Below are 27,880 nucleotides of genomic sequence, written 5' to 3' on the forward strand. Positions count from 1 at the left end.
ATTCAAAATTCCATTGTATAAATTTTAAAAGGCAGGAGAAATTTGTGGGGCTGACCCTTGGGGGGCATATTTCAATAGGGAAAAAGTCAAATCCTTGTCTAATTTACAAATAAATGACATTTTGTAAAGTAATTGCAACTAAACACTACCTTGGATTAAGTAAACAAAATTGTAAAAACATCCTTATAGGGGGTATGTATAAAGCAATTGGCTCTGATCCCCTGGGGGGGCCTGAGGGGTTTTATAGGGGGGTCAATAGCTATTTCCAATCATTAATTTACTATTTTAAATGGCTACTTTGCTAATGCAAATCGTAAGTTCTGCATGGATTGGTAAACTGAAAATTTTGGCCACAAACATCCTTGGGGGAAGGGGAACAGAACTTGTATAAATTTTGGCTCTGACCCCCGGGGGCAGGAGGGGTGGGGCCCAATAGGGGAAAAATAGAGGTAAATTCCTATAAAATCGCTACTCTGAGAGTTCATGCTATATGGATTTAACAAAATTTGGCCAAACATCCTTGGGGAGGAACAGAACTTGCAATTCAAAATTTTGGCTCTGAATTGTGACCAATTAGGGGCAGGAGAATGGGGCCCAATGGGGATTAGAGGTAAATCCTATTTAAATTCAATGAGCTACTATTTCATAGAGTTCTGCATGGATTTTACCAAATGGCCACAAAACATCTTTGGGGGATTCTTAAATAGGGGAACAGATCTTGTATAAATTTTGGCATGTAAATTGACCCCCCGGGGGCAGGACGGGGGGGGCCCAATAGGGGAAATTTAGGTAAATCTAATTTAATCGCTACTGTAATAGAGTTCTACATGGGATTGTAACTTAATTTGGCTAGAATCTTCATTTCCTTGGGAGAAGATTAGTGGTTTTGTTGTACAAATTTTGGCTCTGGACCCCCCCTGGGGGCAGGAGGGGCGGGGCCCAATAGGGGATTCATTATTAGGTAAATTCCTTATAAATGACAATCCGATCATTAATGTTCCTAAGTTGGGTCATTCATCGGGATCAGTCGGTCAACTGGAACTGAAGCATCCCGGGTTTGAAGCCACAAAATCCTAATATTGGTTAAGGGGAACAGAAAACTTTATAAATGATGGCTCTGACCCAACTAAAGGTAACCCTCAGGAGGTAGAGCCCAATAGGGGCTAATCTGAGGGTCCCGTGTGTCTTCGAATCTTGGTCTGCATAGAGTTCGCATTGGATTGGGTTATTCTCCTCTCCTGTTACACTACTATAATGATCAACACTTAATGTACATGTAGTCCAATTCTGCTTCAATCCTATCTCCTTTCTCAAAGTCATTGTCATCAAAACATACAAGCCCCTATATCACCACAGTGTGTATTTATAGTTGGGCATCAGTTCAGTAACCATAGAGGAGAAAATGTAGGGGCTAGGCTGGTTTGCATGAACACGGAACCTCTGAACACTAGCTGGTTACTCTATTAAGATTCTTAGTCATTGATAAATTGACCCAATTCAGTCCTGATACACTCTCTAGATATTACTAACTAGTAGCCATATAGTGATTCACCAGTAGTTACAATAGTTTTATTAACATATATTTACTTTTTACAATTGAAAATTCCATTATATTTGAATTGTTTTCAGCATTTTAGTGGTGTACAAAATTGGAAGAATTTGAAAGGAAAGCAAATTGCAAAAATACCAGAAAAATGGATTATTTACGAAAGATACCAACATATGTAAGTACTAATAAACTAAGAAATATGGGATATCTTTTTATTTTATAATAAGATGGCTAAACAAAACTCCCTGAATTTTAACTATCATAAATGTAACAAAGACAAAGAATACTTCTTACTTGTGTTAACTTACAGTATATTACAATCAGGGACAACGCTGGGTGATTTTGCTAGCTTTTAGATCAAAGGAAAACTTCATCTGATTAATGTAAATTTAATTTGATAAAACAGCTAAATCCCCATATTTATAAGAAAGCTATTGGAATGTTCACGTGTACATATGTAAATATTGAGGGTCAAAAAAGTAATATCAACAGGATTTTCCAGATGACACGGAATCCCACCAAACGTAGATATGTGGGATACGAATTGCTTCAATTGGTAAATATCGGACAAAGAAGATCATAGCTACATGTTAGTAGATCCACCCTTCGACTGCCACTTACTGAAGGGTTAATTGCGCTCCATTGTGCTGCTAAATATTTATCTATTTGCATTTTTTGTCCCATATTACTGTTCATATCATATTATGTAATTGTGCTCATTTTATGTGTCTTGATAAAGGGGCAGTTCGCCTTAAAAATTTAACATTTTTTTGTCCACAAGGTTTGAATTACTTCTTTGTCCCAAATGTATATATTAACATTTTCACTGCAGTCCCTCTTTATAACCTTACCAAGCGCAGTTGGCAGTCATATAGACTATGAACTTCAATCGCTTATTATGACATTATTATCATTGTGACATCACAATTGTTGTGCCAGTTTTCACGGAAAATGGCTGTCCAAAAGGCTGTTCCATCCTTGACGATAACAAATGAATTATTTATTATAGATGCAAAATCCCTTGGTATTTCAACATAAAATTGTAACTAAATGTAGATAAAAGCATTGAATGTCTTTCAGTTGGCATTCATAGCCAATATGAATGTCAATTGGACAGAGGCAAATCCATCATGAAGTGCTAGGACGTTCAATGCTTAATTAAACAGACCTTAACCTTTTTTTACATTTAATACTGACTCTATTTCTGCCACATTGTTGTAGAACAGAGAAATGGAAATGTTAAAAATCATATCTTATTACTGATAATATCATTTAGTTAACATCATATAGATTTGTGAATTTCCCTACACTGTAAATCTTTTTCGTTTTTTTTCCCTCAGAATTTAATGCCTAATCCACCCCATCACCGGAGATCACGAAGGCCAGGGAAGTTAATTACAGCTGCAAGTGTAGTTTTAGGGTTTGGAATCATCCTAACCCTCCTTAACATCTACGAACTACACAAGATGAAGGAAGACCACTTGATTCACATTCAGCCTGCCACTGAGGGAAAGACAGGCACATTTGGATCTAAACAACCTGTTGTATGGGTGGAGGGAAAACATGTAATAACATTGATACATTTGTATTTAATTTATAAAAAAAATGTCCCAATTTCACTTTTATCCTTGATAAATAATCTTTGAAATATTGCTGTATTATTCCTACCTTCAGCTGTGTTTTGCATACAGGTAGTTATAATCTCCCATTCAATTATCGACTACTTATTTACTTGATAACACCTGAACAATAAAGGGGAGATAATTATACTCTATCAGTGATACAGCAGAGCTCACAAGTAAAGGTGGCCCGATGCATATTGCCCATGGCTATAGAAAATCTGGTTGATCTATGTAAAATCTTATCATGTTGGTCCTATTGGCTATGCAATTTTGACATAAACTTCTTTTATTCTGCATCCATCAACAAATTCTGATTTTGATCTATATTTAGTGAAATGCTTGACAAGGATAAATAATAAAATTCATTATGAAAAATTTGTAAATTTAGCACTTTCCATTGTTTTTTTTGCTGCTAGTATTACAAAACCCTTAGAAGCATTGCAATCAATTTTATGGTCCTTTTATTTTTGAAATGATACATGTACATGTATGTGATGATATAACAGGTCTATGAAAAAATGACTGGGGACATATAATTTTCTTTCTCTGTAGTAATTTTACCAAACCCTATCTTTACAGCTTGGAACTGGCTACCTGAAGCATGTATTTGCTGTGTTTGACAGAATTGGGTATGCTGTTGGTGACAGCGAGTCCAAGTGGGACGTGCTCTGGTCACATGAATATCCCTTTGAAACTTTATCAAAGAAACTAGCAGACCTTAAGCCACATCAGAGGGTAACTATACACAGTTTCAGCCACAGGGACCTGGCACGATTTTATTAAACTAACAGTATACATATATATATTATAGTATCAAGGGTATGAACTCGGCGGTCTAGAAAAACGGACCTATTTTTTTAAAACCGTGATTATTTTAATAAATGGATTATATACAACATTGACGGATATCTTACCTTAAAAAGAAATAATTTATATTTCCATTGAGTGCTTGATGAACAAAATTGGCCAAGTATTGACGAAGTTATGGCTTGATGAATTGGGAAATTTACGAAAAAAATGCTAGGTAGACATTTCCCTGTCCGGTCGAAATGTCGTCTCGGCTCTAATGGGTACCTCAAAAACCAAGCCAAAATCACAAAATCTACGCTTGTGGTGGTAAACAGTACCCATAACTGTATTCATCCACAATCTCCTTTGGAGTTGTCATGACCCGTACTTTGTAGATACTCCATTTAAACATCGTATAGCTCTGTTACTTTAACCGTCACCGCCATGTTCATTTGTTTTTCGGAACGCTTCTCGAGTTTACCCACAAGCACAACACTACATAATTTGCATAATGTAGTCACGATATGTAAAGTGGAGGAGCGTTCCGAGAGAAAAATGAACATGGCGGTGACGGTTAAAGTAAGTGAGCTACACAATGTTTAAATGGAGATTCTACAAAGTACGGGTCATGACACCTCCAAAGGAGATTGTGGATGAACACAGTTATGGGTACTGTTTACCACCACAAGCGTAGATTTTGTGATTTTGGCTTGGTTTTTGAGGTACCCATTAGAGCCAAGACGACATTTCGACCGGACAGGGAAATGTCTACCTAGCATATTTGACATAAATTTCCCGATTCATCAAGCCATAACTTCGTCAATACTTGGCCAATTTTGTTGATGAAGCACTCAACGGAAAGATAAATTATTTCTCTTTAATGTAAAATATCCTTCAATGTTGTATAGAACCAATTTATTAAAATAATCACGGTTTTAAAAAAATAGGTCCGTTTTTTTCGATCGTCGAGTTCATACCCTTGATACTATAATATATACAGTGGACCCGCGATAATCCGGACGCCGGTAGTCCGGAAAACTCACAATCCGAACAGAAATGTCAGGGAACGGATTTCCGTAACGTTATTTATACTCACTAGTCCGGAAATTCGTATTCCGAATCCGGAACTCCATTTTGGGAACGGAATGTCATTTTCGTTAATAAATTCCCACAATAATCCGGACAATTTGTTGACGCCACGTGCCGAGAAAATCCAAGGCCAGCTACAGTCATGTGTACAATACACACAATCACTTGACACTGAGTGTGTTGTCATAACGACGGCTGCCAGGTCATAGCCACGGGCGTTTACCTGAACACCTTTCAGACGGGTACATGCAGTCATGTAACGGTTCATTGGTTTTCTATAGGAGATCAAACTTCAGTGTTGTTATTGAGATACGCAATATATGTTTAGCCACACACTTTTAAACATGCAGTTTGAGCTTGGGTACGGGTACATATGCTGTAGATACCTTACTTGTTTCGCATGCAGAATATATCGCTATGAGTATCGAATGCAATAAAGTGAGATAATACTCACAAAATTAATAAGAATTTTAAATGTATGTGAATCTATTCGAATTCATCGCCTATGGTATAAGATATAAAGGCTACGGCATATGCCATTTACACGTGTGTGACATTGTGCACGAAGTTAGACGTGAACGGGCGCGTGGTTGTTACAAACGTCTGTTAGTCAGAAAGCAAAGATTTGTAGAAATGGTCATTAAAAACACACATTATACAAAATAACAATTATATGAGTTTATAAAATGTTCACAACTATTTGTTATCATAGTTTTTTTTATGCCAAGAACGTAGATGATATTGATCCTTTGTTAGGCAATTTGCCGTACGATAGATCAAGAGTGGGATACGTAGCTATATGCATACATAGTACACAATTAACAATGGCTTTAGGTTTCGTATTTTGAAGAAGAAATACGTTTATTCAATATTTTTAACGTAATGATATAAAAATACCTATAAATCATAACAAACGAAGTATTAATTATGATACACGTATATTACATAAAAGCCTATCATCGATTACAAGGTCAAGGGGAGTAACTTGTACGTGCCAATTTAATTGACTAAGAACACGGAATTCGGCAGTCCGGAAAACTCGTAATCCGGACGGTTTAGGCTGGGAACGAAGGTGTCCCGATTATCGAGGGTCCACTGTATATGTATACTATATTGGTTAAAAATTTTCGTGCCAGGTCCCTGTGGTTTCAGCCATTATGTATTTCTTCAGCCTTATTTGAAAAGCTGTTGATGACAACCTTATTATCTATTTGTGTAACTCGTTCCTTTATTTACCTGTACAGATTTATTACAAACTTGTTATCTATTTGTGTAACTCGTTCCTTTATTTACCTGTACAGATTTATGTCAAAGTTGTTATCTATTTGTGTAACTCGTTCCTTTATTTACCTGTACAGATTTATGTCAAAGTTGTTATCTATTTGTGTAACTCGTTCCTTTATTTACCTGTACAGATTTATTACAACCTTGTTATCTATTTGTGTAACTCGTTCCTTTATTTACCTGTACAGATTTATTACAACCTTGTTATCTATTTGTGTAACTCGTTCCTTTATTTACCTGTACAGATTTATTACAACCTTGTTATCTATATTACTGTACAAATACAAATTGTTATCTATTTGAACTCGTTCCTTTATTTACCTGTACAGATTTATTACAAACTTGTTACAGTGGAACTTCCCAAAACCGAACCTTCCCAAAACCGATCACCTCTAGAAACCGAACATGGATGTCATGTACGGAATGAATTCCTCTTTGCTAATAGTATATAAAACTTCCCAAAACCGATCCCTCCCAATTCCGAATACCAGACCGATTTTGAGATCGGAATAGTCGAATGTAACTAAAATACACTTCTGAAAACCGGCCTTACCTGAGCGACACCGATAGATTGCATTGAGGTCTAATCAACCGACCGTGAAATACACACGTACCTGTACCATAGTTGTGGCATGCAATGTCCTGGGGCATGTATACAGATGTGAAGGCTATAGGTACACGGTAATTATACCTGAGATGGTGGTGTAATTATTTAATCATGCCTATTGTTTAGATATTTAACTAAGGTCTACCACTTGCACGCGGTTTGTTTACTGTAGGAAAACAAGCAGAGCTAGTAATAAAGTGAAAGTTTCCTATTCAAATCACACGGATTTTTTATTTACATACAGTAAAACCCCTCTTACTCGAACCCGGATTCCTCGAATACCCCCTTTTCGTCGAACTGGTCGTACGGTCCCGTCCGTCTCTCTATATAATCTATGTAACAAAACCCCGGATAGCTCGAACAGCTATTCGTCGAATACCCCTTATTCCTCGAACAGAAATATGTCCCCGTTTCATCAAATACATAGTATTTACCCATGTATTCGTCAAACAGGTGTTCGGCCCTTGAGATTTTGTTACCTGTGTCACACCTGACTGCACCGACCGTCATGGATAATTGCTCACGATCTTGTGTTTATACAGTTGGCGTGTCAAGCCTTTAGGTAATTAAGGGATTAACGGTGTCATTATTACCTACCTACCCGAAGTCGTTTAACTTTGTTTAAATATTTCAGAGAAGGCATTAAGTTATTGATGTTTCTCTCGTAATAATCTTCGTTGTAAATACGAAAATACGGAAGTTGTTGATCCGTGTTAATAGAAAGTACGCATCGTCAAATGACAAAAGAGGCGGAAGATATTGCTGACGCCAGAGATTTAAATAGTATTGACGCCTAGTTAATTATAAAAGTTTAGTTTTTTTTTTTAAATTTCTTTGTTGGTTTCATTCGACAGGCTAACACAATGGTATTTGCCGAAAGATGTAAACGATATCAAACGATATATGCAAAGTACATTTTATCAGTGAGTTCCGTATCTTTTTCCGTAAATTGTATTTTGTAACTTGACTCGTGAACACATGTAACCCAACGTTACACTTTTACTAAATAGACATCTATAGATATCATTTCTTATGTCTGTAAATATGCTGGTTAATAACTTTATTGTGTGTATGTATTTTGTAAATGTTTTGAATGAGTAGTAATAATTAAATGATAGAAAATGTACTCCTTGTTGACCAATTTGGATTGTACATTAACCTAGATGACGATCGGTTACTCTGATGTGAATGACATTTGATTTAGGGCTTTCTCGTTAGCTTTTTCAAACGCTAAATTTATGTTATACATTTTTTTTTCAACTTGATATTGCTATCAATAAAACATTTAAATAAAGAAATCCAAAAGCTGAAAGATAGGGTAATTAAAATGGCATTGCCGTGCATTGTTTCTCATAGTTTGAAACCGGACATTTTGACTGTCGAACGTGACCAACCTCGGATGAGTCGAATACCCCGTATTCCTCGAACTTTTGACCTGGTCCCCTGCTGTTTGAGTTATAGGGGTTTTACTGTATGTAGTTGTCGGATAACGTAAATTATCGGTATGAAGAAGCCGAAGCCATGTATAGTTTTAGAAAATGACTATGTCATATAATGACCGGCATCGACTGATCATCAGGTAATTAGACCATATAATTTGATTCTTGACGTAACCGGAAGCGATCGGCCGTATGTAGGTTAGTGCAGACGAGAACATCCCCAAGAACATTCACGCAACTAACTAACTAAACTACGTTTATAAGCGGTAACAAAGTCAAGATTGTTGTAATCCATTCCTTTTTAAACGTATGATTCTCTCTTTTGTGATAACATTCACATTAACAATCAATATCGGTCGGTTTTAACGAACACTAGCCATTACATGCGGTACACTAGTGTAAAAAACGACTTCCGATCGATTAAATCCGGATTGTAATGATCGGTATTCGGTTCACTTCTCCAAACCGAACCCTCTCTAAACCGGCCGAAATTGTGTGCACCGACCATGATCGGTTTCGGGAGGTTCCACTGTATCTATTTGTGTAACTCGTTCCTTTATTTACCTGTACAGATTTATTACAAACTTATTATCTATTTGTGTAACTCGTTCCTTTATTTACCTGTACAGGTTTATTACAAACTTGTTATCTATTTGTGTAACTCGTTCCTTTATTTACCTGTAAAGATTTATTACAAAGTTGTTATCTATTTGTGTAACTCGTTCCTTTATTTACCTGTACAGATTTATTAGCCCACCATCATCAGATGATTGGCTATTCAAATCGCTTTTCGTCCGTGGTCCGTGGTCCGTCCTTCCATCCGTCCGTCCGTCCGTTAACAATTCTTGTTACCGCTATTTCTCAGAAAGTACTGAAGGGATCTTTCTCAAATTTCACATGTAGGTTCCCATAGGGGTCTAGTTGTGCATATTGCATTTTGGGACCAATTGGTCAACATGATGGCCGACAGGCCGCCATCTTGGATTTTGATAGATAAAGTTTGTTACTGCTATTTCTCAGAAAGTTTTGAAGGGATCTTTCTCAAATTTCACATGTAGGTTCATAGGGCCCTAGTTGTGCATATTGCATTTTGGGACAGATCGATGAACAAGATGGCCGACAGGCCGCCATCTTGGATTTTGACAGTTGAAGTTTGTTACCACTTTATCTCAGAAAGTACTGAGGGATCTGTGTCAAATTGCATGTGCAGGTTCCCCTTGGGGTCTAGCTGTGCATATCACATTTTCGGACCGATCGGTGAACAAGATTGCCGACAGGCCGCCATCTTTGATTTTGATAGTTGAAGCTTATTACCACTATTTCTCAGAAAGTACTTAAGGGATCTGTGTCAAATTGCATGTGCAGGTTCCCCTTGGGGTCTAGCTGTGCATATCACATTTTCGGACCGATCGGTGAACAAGATGGCCGACAGGCCTCCATTTTGGATTTTGTTAGTTGAAGCTTGTTACCACTATTTCTTAAAAAGTACTGAAGGGATCTGTCTCCAATTTGTTTTGCAGGTTCCCCTACTGGTCTAGTTGTGCATGTTGAATTTTAGGACCAATCGGTCAACAAGATGGCCGACAGGCCACCATCTTGGAATTTGATAATTGATATTTGTTACCGTTATATATCTCAGATAGTTCTCAAAGGATCTTTCTCAAATTTCATATGTAGCAATATGTAGTAAAAGTTTGAAAAGCAGAGAAAAGATCCCTCTTTCGTTTGTCAGACATAGATCATTCTTTGGTGGGCGCCAAGATCCCTCTGGGATCTCTTGTTACAAACTTGCTATCTATTTGTGTAACTCGTTCCTTTATTTACCTGTACAGATTTATTACAAACTTGTTATCTATTTGTGTAACTCGTTCCTTTATTTACCTGTACAGATTTATTACAAACTTGTTATCTATTTGTGTAACTCGTTCCTTTATTTACCTGTACAGATTTATGACAAACTTGTTATCTATTTGTGTAACTTGTTCCTTTATTTACCTGTACAGATTTATGTCAAAGTTGTTATCTATTTGTGTAACTCGTTACTTTATTTACCTGTACAGATTTATGTCAAAGTTGTTATCTATTTGTGTAACTCGTTCCTTTATTTACCTGTACAGATTTATTACAAACTTGTTATCTATATGTGTAACTTGTTCCTTTATTTACCTGTACAGATTTATTACAAACTTGTTATCTATTTGTGTAACTCGTTCCTTTATTTACCTGTACAGATTTATTACAAACTTGTTATCTATATGTGTAACTTGTTCCTTTATTTACCTGTACAGATTTATTACAACCTTGTTATCTATTTGTGTAACTCGTTCCTTTATTTACCTGTACAGATTTATGACAAACTTGTTATCTATTTGTGTAACTCGTTTGTTTATTTACCTGTACAGATTTATTACAACCTTGTTATCTATTTGTGTAACTCGTTCCTTTATTTACCTGTACAGATTTATTACAACCTTGTTATCTATTTGTGTAACTCGTTCCTTTATTTACCTGTACAGATTTATTACAAAGTTGTTATCTATTTGTGTAACTCGTTCCTTTATTTACCTGTACAGATTTATGACAAACTTGTTATCTATTTGTGTAACTCGTTTGTTTATTTACCTGTACAGATTTATTACAACCTTGTTATCTATTTGTGTAACTCGTTCCTTTATTTACCTGTACAGATTTATTACAACCTTGTTATCTATTTGTGTAACTCGTTCCTTTATTTACCTGTACAGATTTATTACAAAGTTGTTATCTATTTGTGTAACTCGTTCCTTTATTTACCTGTACAGATTTATTACAAACTTGTTATCTATTTGTGTAACTTGTTCCTTTATTTACCTGTACAGATTTATGTCAAAGTTGTTATCTATTTGTGTAACTCGTTCCTTTATTTACCTGTACAGATTTATGACAAACTTGTTATCTATTTGTGTAACTCGTTCCTTTATTTACCTGTACAGATTTATTACAAACTTGTTATCTATTTGTGTAACTCGTTCCTTTATTTACCTGTACAGATTTATTACAAACTTGTTATCTATTTGTGTAACTTGTTCCTTTATTTACCTGTACAGATTTATGTCAAAGTTGTTATCTATTTGTGTAACTCGTTACTTTATTTACCTGTACAGATTTATGTCAAAGTTGTTATCTATTTGTGTAACTCGTTCCTTTATTTACCTGTACAGATTTATTACAAACTTGTTATCTATATGTGTAACTTGTTCCTTTATTTACCTGTACAGATTTATTACAAACTTGTTATCTATTTGTGTAACTCGTTCCTTTATTTACCTGTACAGATTTATTACAAACTTGTTATCTATATGTGTAACTTGTTCCTTTATTTACCTGTACAGATTTATTACAACCTTGTTATCTATTTGTGTAACTCGTTCCTTTATTTACCTGTACAGATTTATGACAAACTTGTTATCTATTTGTGTAACTCGTTTGTTTATTTACCTGTACAGATTTATTACAACCTTGTTATCTATTTGTGTAACTCGTTCCTTTATTTACCTGTACAGATTTATTACAACCTTGTTATCTATTTGTGTAACTCGTTCCTTTATTTACCTGTACAGATTTATTACAAAGTTGTTATCTATTTGTGTAACTCGTTCCTTTATTTACCTGTACAGATTTATTACAAACTTGTTATCTATTTGTGTAACTCGTTTGTTTATTTACCTGTACAGATTTATTACAACCTTGTTATCTATTTGTGTAACTCGTTCCTTTATTTACCTGTACAGATTTATTACAACCTTGTTATCTATTTGTGTAACTCGTTCCTTTATTTACCTGTACAGATTTATTACAAAGTTGTTATCTATTTGTGTAACTCGTTCCTTTATTTACCTGTACAGATTTATTACAAACTTGTTATCTATTTGTGTAACTTGTTCCTTTATTTACCTGTACAGATTTATGTCAAAGTTGTTATCTATTTGTGTAACTCGTTCCTTTATTTACCTGTACAGATTTATTACAAACTTGTTATCTATTTGTGTAACTCGTTCCTTTATTTACCTGTACAGATTTATTACAAACTTGTTATCTATTTGTGTAACTCGTTTGTTTATTTACCTGTACAGATTTATTACGACCCTGTTTTGGTTTTATATTACAGGTAAACCATTTCCCAGGCACTGGCTTCATCACCAACAAAGTTAGCCTGGCCACTTCAGCCATCTCCTCCATCCCTAAAGCCTTCAAAATACCATCAGAGAAAGAAGCATTCCTTAAATATGTGAGTACTGATACCTCAATCCATGAATAATAATAATAATAACAATAAACTTTATTTATTGAGGATGGAATTACATGTTAAGCCAAAGGCTTATCTACCACATGGTCCCCTTGTTAGTAAAACACAATATCATTTGTTAGTTAAAATAGCAGACAAATTAAGCAAATTTATAAATAATCACAAAAAATATCACAGAGAATATACTTAAAAACATCAAAACTGAAACATCATTCATTTTCCCATTGAATTGAAAAGCGGTATGAAAAAATTCATCCATTGTTTAGTTTATTATTACTTTACACAAACTTCACATACATATAATGTAAATTATTGATAAATAACTTTCATAACTGATCATCTTGGAGGGTATATTATTAATTAAAATTGAAGATTAGTCAAACACTACTTACAAATAGTTCAGTTGGTACTTTATTGCCATTGGTAATACTTGCTCACTGGTCAACCGGTGATATTTCTAGGAAAGAGCCAGTGATATTTTGAGTATTTAGCCATGCAGTGTTAATGTTATACAAATATCTGACTTTTTCAGACAAAGCAACACCCAGAGAAGTTGTGGGTACAGAAACGAAATAGTCACAGGGGGATAAAAATAAAGACAATTGAAGGTATGAGATATCTCACATTAGTACATAACGTGACTTTTTCTCACGTTTTCATTGGCTCAGCCCCCAGTCACTATTTAGCAATAGTCCCAGGACTATAGTTTCCCACGGGACTACGGTTTCCTGTGGGACTATGGTTTGGTGCGCTTTTTGTTACGAACGTCATATTGATGAAAATGACGTCACTGTGGCTATCTGCGCTGTTCACTGGCAAACAAGCTTTGTGCGGACGACGTTTTTGGAAACTTTTATGCTGACAAATTTACAAAAGAACAAAATAGCAGACAAATTTACAAAAGAACAAAATAGCAAAGTGAACTGAGCAAGTGCGAAATATGCAGTGAGTATTTTCAAAGATTTCTGTCTAGAAAAAATGTATCTAGACGCCTCTGACCATGACATTTCTGAACATTAGACGTGGCCGCACTCGTTTAAATAAATTGTTATTGGTGATCGTACATAATTATGTGTCCTATCATTTTTAGCTCACTTGGCCCGAAGGGCCGGTGAGCTTATGTCATGGCACGGCGTCCGTCGTTTGTCCGTCCGTCCGTCAACATTTCCTTTAAATCACTACTAGCCATAGAGTTCTGTATGGATTGTAACCAAATTTGGCCACAAACATCCTTGGGGGAAGGAGAACAGAACTTGTATAAATTTTGGCTCTGACCCCCCAGGGGCAGGAGGGGCGGGGCCCATTAGGGGAAATATAGGCAAATCCTATAAATCACTACTTGTCCTAGAGTTCTTCATGGATTGTGACCAAATTTGGCCAAATCCTATAAATCACTACTTGTCCTAGAGTTCTTCATGGATTGTGACCAAATTTGGCCACAAACATCCTTGGAGGAAGGGGAACAGAACTTGTATAAATTTTGGCTCTGACCCCCAGGGGGCAGTAGGGGCGGGGCCCAATAAGGGAAATAGAGGTAAATCTTATAAATTGCTACTTGTCCCAGAGTTCTACATAGATTGTAACCAAATTTGGCCACAAACATCCTTGGGGGAAGGGGAACAGAACTTGTATAAATTTTGGCTCTGGTCCCCCGGGGGCAGGAGGGGTGGGGCCCAATAGGGGAAATAGAGGTAAATCCTTTAAATCGCTACTAGTCATAGAGTTCTACATGGATTGTAACCAAATTTGGCCACAAACATCCTTAGGGGAAGGGGAACAGAACTTGTATAAATTTTGGCTCTGGACCTCCGGGGGCAGGAGGGGTGGGGCCCAATAGGGGAAATAGAGGTAAATCCTTTAAATCGCTACTAGTCATAGATTTCTACATGGATTGTAACCAAATTTGGCCACAAACATCCTTGGGGGAAGGGGAACAGAACTTGTATAAATTTTGGCTCTGGTCCCCCGGGGGCAGGAGGGGCGGGGCCCAATAGGGGAAATAGAGGTAAATCCTTTAAATCGCTGCTAGTCATAGAGTTCTACATGGATTGTAACCAAATTTGGCCACAAACATCCTTGGGGAAGGGGAACAGAACTTGTATAAATTTTGGCTCAGGCCCCCCGGGGGCAGGAGGGGTGGGGCCCAATAGGGAAATTTGATGTTAATATTCAAATTCCTTCAGAAAAGAAACAATGAACCTGTATTCAGAACATTACTTTGCATTACAAACCAGGTGAGCGATACAGGCCCTCTGGGCCTCTTGTTTTCAATTCGTTATGTACTAAAAACATTATTGCCTTCTTTTGACCACACTATGGTCTTATAGTGTTGTCTTGTGATGGCATAGTACCCTCGCCTCCGGCTCGGGGACTATGCAATGCCATCCCTCGACAACACTATAAGACCAAAGTGCCCTCAAAAGAAGGCAATAATATATAATTATGTAAGTTATACATGTATATGAGAGATGTTATACTTAAGATATATTTAGGATTACTACTGTAGTCTTGTTGTTGTTAGATGTGTCAGTTGGACTAGACATCAGGTATAGCCTATCTTAGTCTTGTTGTTGTTGTTAGATGTGTCAGTTGGACTAGACATCAGGTATTAGCCTATCTTAGTCTTGTTGTTGTTGTTAGATGTGTCAGTTGGACTAGACATCAGGTATAGCCTATCTTAGTCTTGTTGTTGTTGTTAGATGTGTCAGTTGGACTAGACATCAGGTATAGCCTATCTTAGTCTTGTTGTTGTTAGATGTGTCAGTTGGACTAGACATCAGGTATAGCCTATCTTAGTCTTGTTGTTGTTGTTAGATGTGTCAGTTGGACTAGACATCAGGTATAGCCTATCTTAGTCTTGCTGTTGTTGTTAGATGTGTCAGTTGGACTAGACATCAGGTATAGCCTATCTTAGTCTTGTTGTTGATGTTAGATGTGTCAGTTGGACTAGACATCAGGTATAGCCTATCTTAGTCTGTGTTATGGTTAGATGTGTCAGTTGGACTAGACATCAGGTATAGCCTATCTTAGTCTTGTTGTTGTTGTTAGATGTGTCAGTTGGACTAGACATCAGGTATAGCCTATCTTAGTCTTGTTGTTGTTGTTAGATGTGTCAGTTGGACTAGACATCAGGTATAGCCTATCTTAGTCTTGTTGTTGTTAGATGTGTCAGTTGGACTAGACATCAGGTATAGCCTATCTTAGTCTTGTTGTTGTTGTTAGATGTGTCAGTTGGACTAGACATCAGGTATAGCCTATCTTAGTCTTGTTGTTGTTGTTAGATGTGTCAGTTGGACTAGACATCAGGTATAGCCTATCTTAGTCTTGTTGTTGTTGTTAGATGTGTCAGTTGGACTAGACATCAGGTATAGCCTATCTTAGTCTTGTTGTTGTTGTTAGATGTGTCAGTTGGACTAGACATCAGGTATAGCCTATCTTAGTCTTGTTGTTGTTGTTAGATGTGTCAGTTGGACTAGACATCAGGTATAGCCTATCTTAGTCTTGTTGTTGTTAGATGTGTCAGTTGGACTAGACATCCAGTATAGCCTATCTTTGTCTTGTTGTTGTTGTTAGATGTGTCAGTTGGACTAGACATCAGGTATAGCCTATCTTAGTCTTGTTGTTGTTGTTGTTAGATGTGTCAGTTGGACTAGACATCAGGTATAGCCTATCTTAGTCTTGTTGTTGTTGTTAGATGTGTCAGTTGGACTAGACATCAGGTATAGCCTATCTTAGTCTTGTTGTTGTTGTTAGATGTGTCAGTTGGACTAGACATCAGGTATAGCCTATCTTAGTCTTGTTGTTGTTGTTAGATGTGTCAGTTGGACTAGACATCAGGTATAGCCTATCTTAGTCTTGTTGTTGTTGTTAGATGTGTCAGTTGGACTAGACATCAGGTATAGCCTATCTTAGTCTTGTTGTTGTTGTTAGATGTGTCAGTTGGACTAGACATCAGGTATAGCCTATCTTAGTCTTGTTGTTGTTGTTAGATGTGTCAGTTGGACTAGACATCAGGTATAGCCTATCTTAGTCTTGTTGTTGTTGTTAGATGTGTCAGTTGGACTAGACATCAGGTATAGCCTATCTTAGTCTTGTTGTTGTTGTTAGATGTGTCAGTTGGACTAGACATCAGGTATAGCCTATCTTAGTCTTGTTGTTGTTGTTAGATGTGTCAGTTGGACTAGACATCAGGTATAGCCTATCTTAGTCTTGTTGTTGTTGTTTAGATGTGTCAGTTGGACTAGACATCAGGTATAGCCTATCTTAGTCTTGTTGTTGTTGTTAGATGTGTCAGTTGGACTAGACATCAGGTATAGCCTATCTTAGTCTTGTTGTTGTTGTTAGATGTGTCAGTTGGACTAGACATCAGGTATAGCCTATCTTAGTCTTGTTGTTGTTGTTAGATGTGTGTCAGTTGGACTAGACATCAGGTATAGCCTATCTTAGTCTTGTTGTTGTTGTTAGATGTGTCAGTTGGACTAGACATCAGGTATAGCCTATCTTAGTCTTGTTGTTGTTGTTGTTAGATGTGTCAGTTGGACTAGACATCAGGTATAGCCTATCTTAGTCTTGTTGTTGTTGTTAGATGTGTCAGTTGGACTAGACATCAGGTATAGCCTATCTTAGTCTTGTTGTTGTTGTTAGATGTGTCAGTTGGACTAGACATCAGGTATAGCCTATCTTAGTCTTGTTGTTGTTGTTGTTAGATGTGTCAGTTGGACTAGACATCAGGTATAGCCTATCTTAGTCTTGTTGTTGTTGTTAGATGTGTCAGTTGGACTAGACATCAGGTATAGCCTATCTTAGTCTTGTTGTTGTTGTTAGATGTGTCAGTTGGACTAGACATCAGGTATAGCCTATCTTAGTCTTGTTGTTGTTGTTAGATGTGTCAGTTGGACTAGACATCAGGTATAGCCTATCTTAGTCTTGTTGTTGTTAGATGTGTCAGTTGGACTAGACATCAGGTATAGCCTATCTTAGTCTTGTTGTTGTTGTTAGATGTGTCAGTTGGACTAGACATCAGGTATAGCCTATCTTAGTCTTGTTGTTGTTGTTAGATGTGTCAGTTGGACTAGACATCAGGTATAGCCTATCTTAGTCTTGTTGTTGTTGTTAGATGTGTCAGTTGGACTAGACATCAGGTATAGCCTATCTTAGTCTGTTGTTGTTAGATGTGTCAGTTGGACTAGACATCAGGTATAGCCTATCTTAGTCTTGTTGTTGTTGTTAGATGTGTCAGTTGGACTAGACATCAGGTATAGCCTATCTTAGTCTTGTTGTTGTTGTTAGATGTGTCAGTTGGACTAGACATCAGGTATAGCCTATCTTAGTCTTGTTGTTGTTGTTAGATGTGTCAGTTGGACTAGACATCAGGTATAGCCTATCTTAGTCTTGTTGTTGTTGTTAGATGTGTCAGTTGGACTAGACATCAGGTATAGCCTATCTTAGTCTTGTTGTTGTTGTTAGATGTGTCAGTTGGACTAGACATCAGGTATAGCCTATCTTAGTCTTGTTGTTGTTGTTAGATGTGTCAGTTGGACTAGACATCAGGTATAGCCTATCTTAGTCTTGTTGTTGTTGTTAGATGTGTCAGTTGGACTAGACATCAGGTATAGCCTATCTTAGTCTTGTTGTTGTTGTTAGATGTGTCAGTTGGACTAGACATCAGGTATAGCCTATCTTAGTCTTGTTGTTGTTGTTGTTAGATGTGTCAGTTGGACTAGACATCAGGTATAGCCTATCTTAGTCTTGTTGTTGTTGTTGTTAGATGTGTCAGTTGGACTAGACATCAGGTATAGCCTATCTTAGTCTTGTTGTTGTTGTTAGATGTGTCAGTTGGACTAGACATCAGGTATAGCCTATCTTAGTCTGTTGTTGTTGTTAGATGTGTCAGTTGGACTAGACATCAGGTATAGCCTATCTTAGTCTTGTTGTTGTTGTTGTTAGATGTGTCAGTTGGACTAGACATCAGGTATAGCCTATCTTAGTCTTGTTGTTGTTGTTAGATGTGTCAGTTGGACTAGACATCAGGTATAGCCTATCTTAGTCTTGTTGTTGTTGTTAGATGTGTCAGTTGGACTAGACATCAGGTATAGCCTATCTTAGTCTTGTTGTTGTTGTTGTTAGATGTGTCAGTTGGACTAGACATCAGGTATAGCCTATCTTAGTCTTGTTGTTGTTGTTAGATGTGTCAGTTGGACTAGACATCAGGTATAGCCTATCTTAGTCTTGTTGTTGTTGTTGTTAGATGTGTCAGTTGGACTAGACATCAGGTATAGCCTATCTTAGTCTTGTTGTTGTTGTTAGATGTGTCAGTTGGACTAGACATCAGGTATAGCCTATCTTAGTCTTGTTGTTGTTGTTAGATGTGTCAGTTGGACTAGACATCAGGTATAGCCTATCTTAGTCTTGTTGTTGTTGTTAGATGTGTCAGTTGGACTAGACATCAGGTATAGCCTATCTTAGTCTTGTTGTTGTTGTTAGATGTGTCAGTTGGACTAGACATCAGGTATAGCCTATCTTAGTCTTGTTGTTGTTAGCCTTTCTTGTGTTGTTGTTGTTGTTTGTTGTTGTTGTTGTTGTTTGCTTCATTGTAATATTCGTTCACAGAAAATAGGATTTGTGTATTGTATGACTTAGATACAGGAATACTTTAAATGTTTAAATAAAATGGTTTATGAAGATGATTCAGTATCCAGTGGGATATTTGTGAGATTGATAATAATTGTGATCCTAAAGCTTTCAGATTTCTTTAGATAGTTATATTACATTGGTTCAATGCAGGTTAGATGTAATGCTCTTATAACCGGGAAATTATCTATCTTAACAGAGTTCTCATTTTTATTTCAGATTTGGATTTGGCTAGTGATGGTTCATTTGTTCAAGAATATGTTGATAAACCATTTCTTATTGATAAAAAGTAAGTTGTGTTATGTCTTTACATATAATTTGTTTATGTGAAAGTGTACATTACCTGGTATAAAATGGCACAGATGTACTGTTGGTTAACAATACATGAAATATGATGGAAATTGAGATCAGTTAGAACTGTAATGCTTGGTCATTTTTTTTCATTTATCAGACATTTCTATGAATTTTGCAAAAGAAGGAAGAATGCAATTTTAATTGAATATAGCTGAAACTACCTTCCTGTTATTCAAAATTGTATTTGAAGATTTGGCCAATAGACTTTGATAGAATTGTACAAATGTACATTTTAATCATGGTGATCTGACTCAAACATTTGGTACATTGTTCTTAACATACAAAAAACATGCAAAAATGTTTGATTCCTAGTGTTATTATGATTATAATCAAAATAAAAAAAGTTGCTGCTGCTCCAGCATTTGTAAGATGTTGACATGTAAAGTACCGATATTGATTTGCTCTATGGTTGATCTTTTCAGGAAGTTTGACATCGGCGTGTATACAATCTTGACCTCTATTGACCCTCTCCGAGTTTACATTGTGGAAGGGGAAGTTCTCTTGAGGTACATGTAATAATAATATGATAATACACATGAAATAGACAGTAGGTCTTTTTTCCTCAAAAGACATGACAATATAAATTTCTATTATGGTATGTAATTAACGAAGAAAAAAACATATTTGTGGAATCAAATCAAGGAAGTTTGATGGAATTAGAGAGTTTACATGCAGTGTTAGCATCAGTTCCAAATCCATGTTTAGATTTTCATACATCATCCATAAATAAATTATCAAATCCTTTTCAGGAAAATAATCAGAAAAAAATATTAAGGAATAAGAAACATAGAATTTTGTCATTGTTTGTTAAGAGCAATGTTAAATGAATTATCACTACTGTATTCCATCTATTAAGAGTCCCTATAAGCACCCCTCCCCTTTTTGAGGCCTCATTTCAATTGCCCGGGCATCAGACCCAAACTATCAAACTGTATAGGTTTGCAACAATTTTGTCTTATTAAGCACCTTTTCATTTTTTCTATTTTTTAAATGCCCTGAGCACTTATAGGGTAGAATACGGAATTTGTAATTTTTTTAGACCTGGTTCACTCAGTCAATTTGTGCTTTATTGTGACGTTATTGTTATAACTTTAGATTCTGTGCTGCTGATTATCACCCATTTGATCCAACAAATACCAAGAAATATGTGGTGGACGACAACTATACCCCAGTGTGGGAGGTAGGTATATAACCCAGTGTGGGAGGTAGGTGTGTAGCCCAGTGTGGGAGGTAGGTGTATACCCCAGTGTGGGAGGTAGGTATATAACCCAGTGTGGGAGGTAGGTTTATAATCCAGTGTGGGAGGAAGGTGTATACCCCAGTGTGTGAGGTAGGTGTATACCCCAGTGTGGGAGGTAGGTGTATAACCCAGTGTGGGAGGTAGGTATATAACCCAGTGTGGGAGGTAGGTATATAACCCAGTGTGGGAAATAGGTATACACCCCAGTGTAGGAGGTAGGTGTATACCCCAGTGTGAGAGGTAGGTGTATACCCCAGTGTGGGAGGTAGGTATATAACCCAGTGTAGGAGGTAGATGTATACCCCAGTGTAGGAGGTAGGTATATAACCCAGTGTGGGAGGTAGGTATATACCCCAGTGTGGGAGGTAGGTATATTACCCAGTGTGGGAGGTAGATATATACCCCAATTTTGGAGGTAGGTGTATACCCCAGTGTGGGAGGTAGGTATATACCCCAGTGTGGGAGGTAGGTATATTACCCAGTGTGGGAGGTAGATATATAACCCAGTGTGGGAGGTAGGTGTATACCCCAGTGTGGGAGGTAGGTGTATACCCCAGTGTAGGAGGTAGGTATATAACCCAGTGTGGGAGGTAGGTATATACCCCAGTGTGGGAGGTAGGTATATTACCCAGTGTGGGAGGTAGATATATACCCCAGTGTGGGAGGTAGGTATATAACCCAATGTGGGAGGTAGGTGTATACCCCAGTGTGGGAGGTAGGTGTATACCCCAGTGTGGGAGGTAGGTGTATACCCCAGTGTGGGAGGTAGGTGTATACCCCAGTGTGGGAGGTAGGTATATACCCCAGTGTGGGAGGTAGGTGTATACCCCAGTGTAGGAGGTAGGTATATAACCCAGTGTGGGAGGTAGGTATATACCCCAGTGTGGGAGGTAGGTATATTACCCAGTGTGGGAGGTAGATATATACCCCAGTGTGGGAGGTAGGTATATAACCCAGTGTGGGAGGTAGGTGTATAACCCAGTGTGGGAGGTAGGTGTATACCCCAGTGTGGGAGGTAGGTGTATACCCCAGTGTGGGAGGTAGGTGTATACCCCAGTGTGGGAGGTAGGTGTATACCCCAGTGTGGGAGGTAGGTATATACCCCAGTGTGGGAGGTAGGTGTATACCCCAGTGTGGGAGGTAGGTGTATACCCCAGTGTGGGAGGTAGGTATATACCCCAGTGTGGGAGGTAGGTGTATACCCCCGTGTGAGAGGTAGGTGTATACCCCAGTGTGGGAGGTAGGTGTATACCCCAGTGTAGGAGGTAGGTATATACCCCAGTGTGGGAGGTAGGTATATTACCCAGTGTGGGAGGTAGGTGTATAACCCAGTGTGGGAGGTAGGTGTATACCCCAGTGTGAGAGGTAGGTGTACTCCCCAGTGTGGGAGGTAGGTGTATACCCCAGTGTGGGAGGTAGGTGTATACCCCAGTGTGAGAGGTAGGTATATACCCCAGTGTGGGAGGTAGGTGTATACCCAAGTGTGGGAGGTAGGTGTATAACCCAGTGTGGGAGGTAGGTGTATACCCCAGTGTGGGAGGTAGGTGTATACCCCAGTGTGGGAGGTAGGTGTATAACCCAGTGTTGGAGGTAGGTATATAACCCAATGTGGGAGGTTGGTATATAACCCAATGTGGGAGATAGGTATACACCCCAGTGTAGGAGGTAGGTGTATACCCCAGTGTGAGAGGTAGGTGTATACCCCAGTGTGTGAGGTAGGTATATAACCCAGTGTAGGAGGTAGGTGTATACCCCAGTGTAGGAGGTAGGTATATAACCCAGTGTGGGAGGTAGGTGTATACCCCAGTGTGGGAGGTAGGTATATTACCCAGTGTGGGAGGTAGATATATACCCCAGTGTGGGAGGTAGGTGTATACCCCAGTGTGGGAGGTAGGTATATACCCCAGTGTGGGAGGTAGGTATATTACCCAGTGTGGGAGGTAGATAGATAACCAGGTGAGAGGTATGTATACCCCAGTGTGGGAGGTAGGTGTATACCCAGTGTGGGAGGTAGGTATATAACCCAGTGTGGGAGGTAGGTATATACCCCAGTGTGGGAGGTAGGTATATACCCAGTGTGGGAGGTAGGTATATACCCCAGTGTGGGAGGTAGGTGTATACCCCAGTGTGGGAGGTAGGTGTATACCCCAGTGTGGGAGGTAGGTGTATACCCCAGTGTGGGAGGTAGGTGTATACCCCAGTGTGGGAGGTAGGTGTATACCCCAGTGTGGTGTATACCCCAGTGTGGGAGGTAGGTATATACCCCAGTGTGGGAGGTAGGTGTATACCCCAGTGTGGGAGGTAGGTGTATACCCAAGTGTGGGAGGTAGGTGTATACCCCAGTGTGAGAGGTAGGTGTATACCCCAGTGTAGGAGGTAGGTATATAACCCCAGTGTGGGAGGTAGGTATATACCCCAGTGTGGGAGGTAGGTATATACCCCAGTGTGGGAGGTAGGTGTATACCCCAGTGTGGGAGGTAGGTGTATACCCCAGTGTGGGAGGTAGGTGTATACCCCAGTGTGGGAGGTAGGTATATACCCCAGTGTGGGAGGTAGGTGTATACCCCAGTGTGGGAGGTAGGTGTATAACCCAGTGTGGGAGGTAGGTGTATACCCCAGTGTGGGAGGTAGGTGTATACCCCAGTGTGGGAGGTAGGTATATACCCCAGTGTGGGAGGTAGGTATATAACCCAGTGTGGGAGGTAGGTATATAACCCAGTGTGGGAGGTAGGTGTATACCCCAGTGTGGGAGGTAGGTGTATACCCCAGTGTGGGAGGTAGGTGTATACCCCAGTGTGGGAGGTAGGTGTATACCCAGTGTGGGAGGTAGGTGTATACCCCAGTGTGGGAGGTAGGTGTATACCCCAGTGTGGAGAGGTAGGTGTATACCCCAGTGTGGGAGGTAGGTGTATACCCCAGTGTGGGAGGTAGGTGTATACCCCAGTGTGGGAGGTAGGTGTATACCCCAGTGTGGGAGGTAGGTGTATACCCCAGTGTGGGAGGTAGGTGTATACCCCAGTGTGGGAGGTAGGTGTATACCCCAGTGTGGGAGGTAGGTATATACCCCAGTGTGGGAGGTAGGTGTATACCCCAGTGTGGGAGGTAGGTGTATAACCCAGTGTGGGAGGTAGGTGTATATCCCAGTGTGGGAGGTAGGTATATTACCCAGTGTGGGAGGTAGGTATATACCCAGTGTGGGAGGTAGGTGTATACCCCAGTGTGGGAGGTAGGTGTTTACCCCAGTGAAGGAGGTAGGTATATAACCCAGTGTGAGAGGTAGGTGTATACCCCAGTATGAGAGGTAGGTATATTACCCAGTGTGGGAGGTAGGTATATACCCAGTGTGGGAGGTAGTGTATATACCCCAGTGTGGGAGGTAGGTGTATATCCCAGTGTGGGAGGTAGATATATACCCCAGTGTGGGAGGTAGGTATATATACCCAGTGTGGGAGGTAGGTATATTACCCAGTGTGGGAGGTAGGTGTATATCCCAGTGTGGGAGGTAGGTATATACCCCAGTGTGGGAGGTAGATATATACCCCAGTGTGGGAGGTAGTTATATACCCAGTGTGGAGGTAGGTGTATAACCCAGTGTGGGAGGTAGGTATATTACCCAGTGTGGGAGGTAGATATATACCCCAGTGTGGGAGGTAGGTGTATACCCCAGTGTGGGAGGTAGGTATATTACCCCAGTGTGGGAGGTAGGTAGATATATATACCCCAGTGTGGGAGGTAGGTATATACCCCAGTGTGGGAGGTAGGTGTATATACCCCAGTGTAGGAGGTAGGTGTATACCCCAGGTGGGGAGGTAGGTGTATACCCCAGTAGGTGTTATACCCCAGTGTGGGAGGTAGGTGTATACCCCAGTGTGGGAGGTAGGTATATACCCCAGTGTAGGAGGTAGATGTATACCCCAGTGTGGGAGGTAGGTGTATACCCCAGTGTGGGAGGTAGGTGTATACCCCAGTGTGGGAGGTAGGTGTATACCCCAGTGTGGGAGGTAGGTGTATACCCCAGTGGTGTAGGAGGTAGGTGTATACCCAGTGTGGAGGGGAGTAGGTGTATACCCCAGTGTGGGAGGTAGGTGTATACCCCAGTGTGGGAGGTAGGTGTATTACCCCAGTGTGTGGGAGAGGTAGGTGTATACCCATGTGGGAGGTAGGTGTATACCCCAGTGTAGGAGGTAGTGTATAACCCAGTGTGGGAGGTAGGTGTATACCCCACGTGGGAGGTAGGGACCATCGTGTAGGTGTGTACCCCAGTGTGGGAGGTAGGTGTATACCCCAGTGTGGGAGGTAAGTGTGTACCCAAGTGTGGGAGGTAAGTGTGTACCCAAGTTTCATAGTAACCCCATTGTAAAATTGATTTTGTGTAGTTCTTGTAATAAATCTATATGAAATTGGCATTATTTGATTTCAAATACGAATGTATCATGCAGATGTTACTTTAAAGTTTTTTTTCAATGCTCAGAAAATTAGGGAAAAAAACTTTTAATGTGTTCAGTAAAGAATTTGTCAATTAAAGATTTTTTACAAATTTATCAAGAACTGTCTATTTAGAAAAATTCATCATACCTATAAAATGAAATCAGATAGGTAATAAATACTGATTGTTCTTTACAAACTAAAGCATGGGTAATAGCCAGTTAAACTTTAATAGATTTGGTATCACTATGTTTTCGTTTCGTACTGATAGTGGTTTTTGGAAAATCTAGAGTATTTATTATAAGATTTCATAATTTTAAATGAATACCTGGTACCTGTGAAGCAATCTGTGCGATATCTTTATTAGCAGAATGGTATTTAACACACTGTTAGACATGTACTTGTTCTGTATAGGTTTGTAAAAAAGATCGAGTAAAATGCACATATAAAAACTAACAAAAAATAGGGCTAGTAGACTTCTGATCAGGGCTAGTGAAAAAATTGATGCTACTAGCCCTTGGGCTAGTGCAAAATTTTCTGTCAATATTTGCAAGAGTAACATGACTTTAAAATTGCCAAAACAGTTAATACATGGTTTCCGCTCGATGACTTTAATATTTTTTGTCCAATTTCAACTGTAAATAACTACTTTTTTGTGATGCTGTGCAGGTGACACATTCACTTCTGTGGAATTCTTGTTGGTTGTAAGGGTACCAGTAGTTAAAGTATCTGATAATTTTAATTAACATGAAAGAGAAGTACTCATGTTTTAACTCCTGCTGTTATCATTTCTGTTCGAGCAGATGCCATCACTGAAGAAAATATATGATGATGGGATGTATACTTGTAAAGAGACTTTGGATACATATCTGGAACAAACAGGTGAGACAATATCTCTACTTACCTACTATTTATATAGGATCTTAAATAATTTCATAGGAGATTATATGAAATAAGTCTTGATGGACAAAAATTAAAATTTCGAGACAAGTTTCACAAGCAGCCACAAAGCGTGGCATCATTGCCCCGCAGTTGGAGTAAAATGCAAATACATCAAGGTCAATGTAATAATTATTCAAGTATAACTTTTAAAATATGCGAATATTGTAAAACTGAAAAAAAAAATAACAGCAGGTAACAAAACGAAACTGTAATTTGGTATTACATTTGTTGTCCAGAAACAAAAGGAAACAGTAATTTGGTATTTTTAGAGTAAGTGTTTCCATGGTAACGGAAAAAATTCCAAAAATGGAAGGTCCGCAATAACAAAAAGCACAACAAGACCATTTGTCTGATGTATACAGAAAGTTTCATGGAGCTGCGTTGAACGGTTTTGGAGTTATAGCCCGGACACATAAAGAAACAGTAATTTGATATTTTTGACTAAGTTTCTATGGTAACGGAAAAAATTCCCAAAATAAAAGGTCCGCAATAGCAAAAGGCACAACTGGGGCACTTTTTCTGATGTATACAAAAAGTTTCAAGGAGCTGCATTGAACGGTTTTGGAGTTATAGCCCAGAAAAGGATCTCAGACAGACGGACAGACGGACGTGACGTAAGGACCCCAAAATAATATCCCCGCAGATACGTTTGGCGAGGGATAATGAATTCTTTTCATATATACTTTGAGATACTTTTTATCACATAGTTACAACAACCTATATTTCAAAGAACTTCAGTGTTATGCAAAAAATCCAGCGAAGGTCGTCATTTTGTCATCACTTCCAGGAATCCTGACACGACGTCATTGTTTACTGACATCATGACATTACAATTAATTTTCAGCCAATGAAAAGCACTTCAGGTTATATTACACTATAGTGATATATTTGCATATTTTTGCAATATTACATGAGTGAAGTCACTGGATTATGTGATTAACGACTATATTTACATGTATCAATATTATTGAAATAAAGTTTTGTATAAAAACTGTATAGTTACCAGAAAAGTTTTCTTAGTTTCAAAATCTGTTTTTGATATTGTGTAACTTTTTTTTCAGGGCGTAACCACCTGAAACTTTGGGAGGATATTAAAGATGCTATCAGACAAGTTTATATAAACAAAGAGAAAGGTCTAATTTCATCTTCATCACGCTACAGGAACTCTAGGTAAGTAACTTCAACTAATAACTATACTCCATGAATAAATTCCATTATAACTAAGGGGTTAACTTTGACTGTGATGGAGTCTTCCTCAAGTGGCTTTAAACATACATCCACCTATCCAAGTGGCAACTTATGATTTGTTCCATTGATGAAATAACAGTTTATATCTAAATGATATTAATAATCTGATACTGAAGTTTAAGATCTGTGACTAGACTAGAGTAGTCACTAATAATAGAACATTTATTATCAACTGACCAATGACCTGTTACATGTATCTTATTTTATAGCTAAATCTTTTTTGTATTCAACCCAATAAGTGCTTAGGGCATTTAAAAATTGAAAAAAAAATGAGAAGTTGCTTAATAAGACAAAATGTTTGCAAACCTGTACAGTTTTGGTCTTTTTATTTATGCCGGAACAATTCAAATCAAGGCCTCTAATGGGGGAGGGACACT

The 27,880-nt window shown here is 38.5% G+C and overlaps 1 protein-coding gene across 1 annotated transcript in view; it reads left to right on the forward strand.

Moving 5' to 3' along the window:
- Nucleotides 1-1,628: 1,628 nt before the first annotated feature.
- Nucleotides 1,629-27,880, forward strand: part of LOC138319219 (probable tubulin polyglutamylase ttll-15) — a 40,731-nt gene continuing 14,479 nt past the window's right edge. Inside the window, exons 1-10 of the mRNA XM_069262206.1 lie at nucleotides 1,629-1,724; nucleotides 2,890-3,114; nucleotides 3,751-3,906; nucleotides 12,527-12,646; nucleotides 13,197-13,272; nucleotides 19,514-19,583; nucleotides 20,071-20,154; nucleotides 20,744-20,828; nucleotides 26,117-26,195; nucleotides 27,317-27,425. Of these exons, the coding sequence (XP_069118307.1) occupies nucleotides 1,695-1,724; nucleotides 2,890-3,114; nucleotides 3,751-3,906; nucleotides 12,527-12,646; nucleotides 13,197-13,272; nucleotides 19,514-19,583; nucleotides 20,071-20,154; nucleotides 20,744-20,828; nucleotides 26,117-26,195; nucleotides 27,317-27,425 (1,034 nt within the window). The 5' untranslated portion in view covers nucleotides 1,629-1,694. The remainder of the gene's footprint in view (nucleotides 1,725-2,889; nucleotides 3,115-3,750; nucleotides 3,907-12,526; nucleotides 12,647-13,196; nucleotides 13,273-19,513; nucleotides 19,584-20,070; nucleotides 20,155-20,743; nucleotides 20,829-26,116; nucleotides 26,196-27,316; nucleotides 27,426-27,880) is intronic.

Source organism: Argopecten irradians, chromosome 3, assembly GCF_041381155.1.
Source record: "Argopecten irradians isolate NY chromosome 3, Ai_NY, whole genome shotgun sequence".
Lineage (NCBI taxonomy): Eukaryota > Metazoa > Mollusca > Bivalvia > Pectinida > Pectinidae > Argopecten > Argopecten irradians.